Below are 7,963 nucleotides of genomic sequence, written 5' to 3' on the forward strand. Positions count from 1 at the left end.
AGCACATCCTCACAGACTTCCTCTCCGCCCCGGCCCCCCCCGCCCCGTTCTGCTGGGATACTTAACCTCCGTGTGGTGGCCCATCCTTCTAGTTATCTAGCCTCTTGGTCTCTTTCCACCTCATCCTTGGTGACCTTCCTCCCACACCAGCCATCCACTCCCATGACCACACCTTGGACTTAGTCATGACCCGGAAGGGCAGTGCACATAGTGAACATTTACTGGGCACTTAACACCACATGCCAGGCACCGTGCCAAACGGTTTACATGTTTACCCGTCCCCCAAAACCTGTAGGGTTGGTATTTTAAAGAGGAGGATACACACTCAGGAAGGTGAACTCACTTAGTAAAGTGGCAGAGCCAGGATTGTAACAGAGCAACCTCTGGGTCCCCAATTAAAAACCCCTGGTTTGGGCTTCCCTGGTGGCGCAGTGGTTGAGAGTCCGCCTGCCAATGCAGGGGACACGGGTTCGTGCCCCGGTCCGGGAAGATCCCACATGCTGCGGAGCGGCTTGGCCCGTGAGCCATGGCCGCTGAGCCCGCGCGTCCGGAGCCTGTGCTCCGCAACGGGAGAGGCCACAGCAGTGAGAGGCCCGCCTACCGCAAAAAAAAAAAAAAACCTGGTTTTAACAGCAACCCAGTACTATCTTCCACGTTCAAAATCCAGTATCCTCTGCTCTGATCCCAGCACCTTCCTTCCAGGCCTGGCAGGCCTCCGCTGCCATCACACCTGTAGCATCAACTCAGAGAGAGAGCTCCACTCCCTTGACCCCTCTGTTTTCTGCCAGTTGGCCAGACCCCTCCTGGCTCCTCTCCCTTCCCTGCCCAGCCAGAGCCTCGCATTGGACCATCTGATCTCTCTGGCTAGCTCTCTAATAGTCAGGGTCCCAGCGGGAAGCAGAGGGCACCACAGCTGGGATTTCAAAGATCATTTAGTGAAGGGACTTTTTGCAGAGCGTGTGGGTCAGGTCGAGAGAACCAACAAGGGAGGTGAAGGCAGTGGGAAGTTGGGACCACTCTGAGACCTGCAGGGGTCAGGAGAGGAAATGATATTACTGGAGCCCGGTGAGACCGTGGAACATACCTGAGCAGCGTCAGCGTTGTGGAGGGTGCAGCCACTCTCAGAACTACGGTACTCTGACTTCCCTGGTGGTCCAGTGGTTAAGACTCCGCGTGACCAATGCAGGGAGCGCAGGTTTTGTCCCTGGTCAGGGAACTAAGATCCACGTGCCACGTGGATCCCCCCCCCCAAAAAAAGAAAAGGGGCAAAAAAACATGGTCGTGGGAATTCCTTGGGGGTCCAGTGGTTAGGATTCCGTGCTTCCACTGCCAGGGGCCCAGGTTCGATCCCTAGTTGGGGAACTAAGATCCTGCAAGCCACATGGCGTGGCCGAGAAACAAACAAACCACGGTACTGATCCAGAGCTGGGAGTAGGAGATGAAATATCCAGAATGACCCAGTTAGAAGTCAGAGGGCAGGGGAGCCTGGATGATGCTGTTCATACGGGCAGAGAAGGGTGGAGGTGGACCTGGAGGGGCAAATGGAAAATGAGCAGCACGCTCTGGATTCCTGTACACCCTGGCCTCTGCCTCATCTATCAGCGCATTCCTAACCCTGGTCCAGTGGTTGAGACTGGCTCAGAGAATGGTGGCAAAGTGGTACATATAGGTGCCTCTCCGACTTCTCGGTCAACCCCCTCTCTCAGTCACCACGCTCCCATGAACATCCCCCAACCCTACCCTTTCAGTCTCAACAAATAAGACTAAGGCTAATCAGTCATTCATTTCTTTCAGCTTCCTATCCACACCTATAGGAATTCACACCCACCTTTATTTCCATTCTCCAGGCTCTCTTCTAGTCCAGCCTCTCCACCCGTGCACCGCCTGTCGTTATGACTCCCAGAACATTACTCCAGCATTCTTCCCTTCTCTGTTTCAACAGTGCTTCCTTCTCGCTCCTTCTTCTTAGCCTATAAATATATGCAAATTTCTACCCCTTTAACAACTAACAAGGACTTCGCTGGTGGTCCAGTGGGTAAGGCTCTGGGCTCCCAATACAGGAGCCCTGGGTTCCATCCCTGGTCGGGGAACTAGATCCCACACGCTGCAACTAAAGATCCCGCGTGCTGCAGCTAAGACCCGGCGCAGCCTAAATAAAAAAACAAAAACAAAAAACTATCAAAAAACCTCTACCTCCCTTTACTCTGTGCCCCCTCTAGTGCCTGCCCTTTGTCTTTCTCCTCATCCCACCCAAAATTCTTGAAAATAAGTATGAGTTAGGGTTCTTTGGCTGCAAGCAACAGAGACTGACTTGCTAACTTAAGCAAGCAAGGGATTTATTAGAAGGAAATAAAGGCGGCACACACAGTGGAAGGAAAGACCGAAGAACCCGGCTTCAGAAAAGGCTGGAGCCAGGGCAGGGGCGGGAATCGAGAGAGCAGGAAGGAGTGGGGGCTTCCTCAGGGCCCTGGCTGCTGCACGAATCAGCTCCAACCAGGTTCAGGCGTCCTGTCACGTAAGCTCACAATTCAAATTCCAGGGAGAGCTTCTCATTGGTGCACTTTGAGTCATGTGACCTCCCTTTGGCCTGTGGACAGCTGGACACCCTGGCGGACACAGTCTCATGGAATCGTACGTATCCGGTAGGCCATGGGTGGTTACTCAGAAAAATCAGGGAGCTGTCATAGACGGTGGGGAAATGGATTCTGGGCAGGCAGAAACAATAGATGTCCGTGCACTCCTGCTCGTCCGTCAGCCCCAGCCTTCATCTCGCATCTGAGTCCTCAATTCACCGAAACCATTTGCACCGAGCTTGTTAATGACCTTCTCTTGCCAAATCCAAGGACATTTTTCAGTCTTTATCTGCAGTTTTTAACTCCATTGACCAGTGCCTCTCTTTTGAAAATCTTTCCTCCCTTGGCTTCTGCATAACAAATCAACCCAAGACTTAACATCTTAAAATAACAAACATTTATTATCTCATAGTTTCTGCAGGTCAGAAATCCATGAGCAGCCTAGCTGAGGGGTTGTGGTCTCTTCTGAAGGCTTGGGTTGTGTGTCTGTGGATGGATAGCATGACCTAGTTTCCCCCAGGGTGAGTGATCCAGTAGAGGGGGAGAGAGAGAGAGAGAGAGAGAGAGAGAGAGAGAGGGAGGGAGAGAGAGAGGGAGGAAGGAGAGAGACAGGAGAGATGGGGAAAAAGAAGGACATGCACTACACAGGCAAGGAAGCTGTGGTGTTTTTGCTTTGTTTTGTTTTGGGGTTTTTTTGGCTTGCAGGATCTTAGTTCCCCAACCAGGGATTGAACCCTGGGCCCTCGGCAGTGAGAGCGTGGAGTCCTAACCACTGGATTGCCAGGGAATTCCCAGTGTGGTCCTTTTTATAACCTAATCTTGGAAGTGACATCGCATCACTTCTACCATATTCTATTTATTAGAAGTGAGTCACTAGGTCCAGCCCACATTCATGGGGAAGGGATCACACAAGCACATGAGTATCAGGAGGCAGGGTCACCGGGGGCCTCTTAGGGGCTGCCTACCTCGGCTTCCATAACATAGCACGTTCATGGTTCTCCTTCCTCCCTGACAGCTTCTCTGGTCCTTGTAGGGGCTCCTCTTACTCTGCCCTGCCTTTGAAATATGGCTCTTCCCCTGTGCTCCTTCTTGGCCCATAGCTCTCTCATTCTTCATATTCTTCCTGAGAGATGTCATCCACCCTCATGATTTTAGCTATCGCCTGTATGCTGATGATGCCCAAATCTTCAGTGCACACCTGTCTCCATGATACTGCACGAAAATATGTCCAAATATTGACTGCAGAGCCAATATAAACTCTTGGACCCAGGGCATGTCCCATGAGCACTGCAGACATAAGAAGTTCCATAAAGGGACTTGCCTCGTGGTGCAGTGGTTAAGAATCCGCCTGCCAAAGCAGGTGACACGGGTTTGAGCCCTGGTCTGGGAAGATCCCACACACCGTGGAGCAACTAAGCCCGCGTGCCACAACTACTGAGCCTGCGCTCTAGAGCCCGTGAGCCACAACTACTGAGACCGCGTGCCACAACTACTGAGCCCGCGTGCCACAACTACTGAAGCCCGCGCGCATAGAGCCCGTGCTCTGCAACGAGAAGCCACTGCAATGAGAAGCGTGCGCTCTGCAATGAAGAATAGCCCCTGCTCGCTGCAACTAGAGAAAGCCCACATGCAGCAACAAAGATCCAACGCAGCCAAAAATAAATAAATAAATAAATTTATATTAAAAAGAAAAGTTCTGTAAAAACTTCACTGGGGAATTCCCTGGCAGTCCAGTGATTAGGACTCTTCGCTTTCACTGCTGAGGGCCCAGGTTCAGTCCCTGGTTGGGGAGCTAAGATCCCGCAAGCCTCATAGCGCAGCCAAAACCAAACAAACAAACACAACAACAAAAAACTTCACTGAATAAGTTCTGTGCTACCTCCTATTTTCTCCCAGCTCAGCAAATGGGACCTCCACCTACCCTGGCATCCAACTGAGGAGCGTGCCCTTGACACCACTCTCTCCCTTACCCTCATATCCAAATGTAAAGCCTTGCTGACTGGATTTACCTCAAGGTTTTTCCAGCCTGTGCCCTCCTCTGTGTCCCTGATACCAACGTCGTAATACTATAGCTTTTAGTACCTCTTGCCTAGGCTAGTGCAACAGCTTCCTGATTTTTCTGGCCCCCGCTCAAATATGCAAAACTGCCCTTGATGAAACTCCCATGGCCTCTGAGATCAAAAGATGCTTGATGACTGGGCCCCATCCAGCCTCTCCAGCAGCATCTTTCTCTCACAGCTTGTGCTCTAGCAACACCCCCGCCTGTCTGCACACACCCTGCTCTTCCTCATGTGTCCGTTGTTTTCTGTTCATACTGTCCTGTCTGAGTTAAATGCCCCCTGCAATTTCGGGAGAATGATTTCCCCTTGAAAACTCAAGAGAATTTGAGCTCTTGACAGCAGGAATTATATCCTCTCCTGCTTTGCATCCCTAGCACCTTCCATGGAAGTCACACTTACATAGGTACCTCAGCTTGTGTATGGAATGGATGAATGTATAAACTGGAGATTTACAGTAGCATAGGGTATGGGAGCTGGTTCTTTTTTTCTTTTTTTTTTTCCACTCAGTCAAGTTTATTGAGAATCTACCACGTGCTCAGCACTGTTCTTGGCAGTAACGTGAGAAAAGTTACAAAACAAGATATCAAGAAGGGAAAAATACACTTTGCACTCTGTTAATTTGCAATCTTTTCCACATTGCTTTTCAAAAGTGTTCTTGGGTTGTTTTGGGATATGTGATCTCCCTGCTTTTTCCAGGTCCCCCTAAGGTTTCCAGCACTGTCAAGTTATGTGCCACTGTGGCCATCCCCTAAAGAACAGAGGATGGGACAGGAAGAACAGCTTCCTGCTGATGGGGCAGTCAGGGCTGGGGTCCCATAGCGGGGTAGATACTTTCAGTGGGAACCCGTCAACCCCGAGGGCTCAGGGCACTCACAGTGAATCATGAAAAGGCCAGACTTGGGGAAGCCCCAGACAGGGCCCTGGGGCCCTTGCTCACCCCCTCCCCGGAAGACGTGCTTAAAGTGCTAACACTGTAAGAAAACAAGGCATAGCTACATGCAGGCCTGGACGCACCAGACTTCTCACCTCCCATTCTTCCCCTTTCCTGTGCTAACACCAAGTGCTGGCACCACCAGGGCCCAGGCCAGTGGAGAAGTCTAATGCCAAGTGAAGAAGTGGAGAAGGTCCAATGTATAACCTATGATGCCCAAGAGGGGGCTGGGGCAGAGAGGTGTGCAGCAAAGGGTACTGGTCTGTGCTTGGCCAGCGCTGCTGGGCCAGAGGTGAGTTCCTATGCAAAGGACAGGTTGGTTCTCTATAGCTAGCAAGGTCCTAAATTTTCCCTGAGCGAACAAAGCTGCATAGCATGGGAAGGAGATCCAGGACGTGCAGGGCCCTCCCAACCAGGCGTGCCCCATGCCTGCTGTACACGGTGCTGAGGAGTACCAGTGTGGGGCACAGAGCTGCCCCAAGCCGACAGGCCATGCCACGCTTAGATGCTGGATGACCTCCAGGCACTCCTGGACAGAGAGCCCCACCTGCCTGGGCACAGGCAATCATGCAGGCCCTCAACCAGAGTTGGAACAAGGGCTTAGGTCCAGCTGGCAGCCTTGCCAAGGATACCAGTGACCCAGAGGACAAGCAGAAGTGGCAGTGGCATGGCCTCTTCCCGTTGGCAATGTGGCCAGGCAGAGGATGCCTTGGAGGAGGACCGGGAGGGTGCCCAGGGGCCAAGAAGGCACCCTCTGTCTTAGCCTCAGGTCAGAGCCAGATCTCATCACTGCTCACACTGGACACCCGATAAATGTAGCCCAGCACTGGGAGACGGATGAAACCTCGGCTGGTGAGGAGGCCGCCGGGCTCCGGATCCAGAAGCTCTGTCTGGCTGTTGTCCTGAGCCACCTGCTGGTCCGCTGGTTTCCCTCTGGAGTCTGGAGTGAGGTCATTGAGCTGTAGGTGGGACGGGAGGGACGTGTTCTCCCGCCGCAGGCGCACATTGTTGAATTTCAGGTTGTTGGAGTCACTAGGGATCAGGGATGGGCGCCGGGAGGCGCCTGCGGCCGGAAGCGAGGTGCTGGTGACCCCCACGTCGTTGGTGGCCACCACGGAGAGGTTGTGTGGCAGGCAGCGGAGCTGCATGGTGTGTTTGGTGAGCCAGGGGTAGTTCCGGGCATCCAGCACCAGGAAGTCAGAGGCACTGACAGTCACCGGCCCATCCTGGTCGATCCAGGTCACGTTGGCAGGCGGGTTTGCACGCACCAGGGCAAAAAGGACGACCAGGAGGCCTGGACCTTGAGCTTCCTGGTACTTGGCCCCAACCTGGGCAATCTCCAGCTTAACTGTATACCTTGCAGGCACAGAACTGAGCGCTGGCTCCACGGGACGAACAGGCACACGCTCGCAGGTACACAGAGACAACCAGCAAACGTGCAGCCTGCACCAGGCCCAGACACACACACACACACACACACACACGCGTTAACACTCGGGTACACGTGCCCCTCCCCCAAAGGGACCATCCTTCTCCCGACCCAGGCTCTCTCCTGCCCGCTTCCCTCACCCATCTACGCCCCTTCTCCCCTCCTCTGGATTTGGGCTGAAGAGGAGGGGATCCGGGAGGCGAGGGTCACGAAGCATGCCCGCCCCTGCCTCTGGTAGCTGGTTCTTGAAGTCTAATAGGTTAGCCAGGGGGAGAAGAGTGGGGAGGACATTCTAGTTATAGGGAACTGCATGTACCAAGGCCAGGAGGTAAGAGGAGGCAGATTCAAGGAAGCAGTGGTCGTCCGGTGTGGTCGGAGGATCAGATGCATGGTGGGCAGGGACTGGAGGGGGAGGGGAGCCAGATATTGCAAAGGGCCTGAAAAGCTGGCTAAGGGGGTTGACTTTTGTCCTGTTGGCAACAGGGAGCCCTGAAAGAGTTTGAAGCAGGGAGTGACTTCATCAGAGGCATGTTGTGGAATGATCACTCCAGTGGCCAGACTGGAAACTGGGAGGCCAGGTAGGAAGCAGGTGCCTCGGGCCAAGCAGGAGGTGTGGAGGCCTGAACCAGGACACTGGGGGCAGGGAAGAGAAGAGGAGATGAATTTGAGAAATATTAGGTTGAATTCTTTGAAACTGCTCTTTTGTAAAAAAAAAAAAAAAAAAAAAAAGGTGATTGACGATTGGTAATTTTCATATATCTTTTAAAAATTTTTTTATTGTTTTTTTTCAGTTGGTTTCTACATTTTATTTATTTATTTTTAAATTTTTATTTTATTTATTTATTTTATTTTTATTTTATTTAAAATTTTTATTTTATATTGAAGTATAGTTGATTAACAATGTTGTGTTAGTTTCAGCACAGTGATTCAGCTATACATATGCATGTATCTATTCTTTTCCAAATTCTTT

The 7,963-nt window shown here is 52.0% G+C and overlaps 1 protein-coding gene across 1 annotated transcript; it reads right to left on the bottom strand.

Annotated features, from left to right (window-relative positions):
* Positions 1-5,237: 5,237 nt before the first annotated feature.
* Positions 5,238-7,210, bottom strand: LOC308605765 (transmembrane protein 25-like; the record flags this gene model as incomplete). The annotated part of the gene is made up of 2 exons (XM_081216043.1): positions 5,238-6,920; positions 7,134-7,210. The coding sequence occupies 2 exons, from the start codon at positions 7,208-7,210 to the stop codon at positions 6,335-6,337; spliced, it is 663 nt and encodes a 220-aa protein (XP_081072169.1). The 3' UTR covers positions 5,238-6,334.
* Between the last annotated feature and the right edge of the window lie 753 nt (positions 7,211-7,963).

The sequence above is a fragment of the Mesoplodon bidens genome, assembly GCF_964165515.1.
Source record: "Mesoplodon bidens genome assembly, chromosome: 18".
Taxonomy (NCBI): Eukaryota; Metazoa; Chordata; class Mammalia; order Artiodactyla; family Ziphiidae; genus Mesoplodon; species Mesoplodon bidens.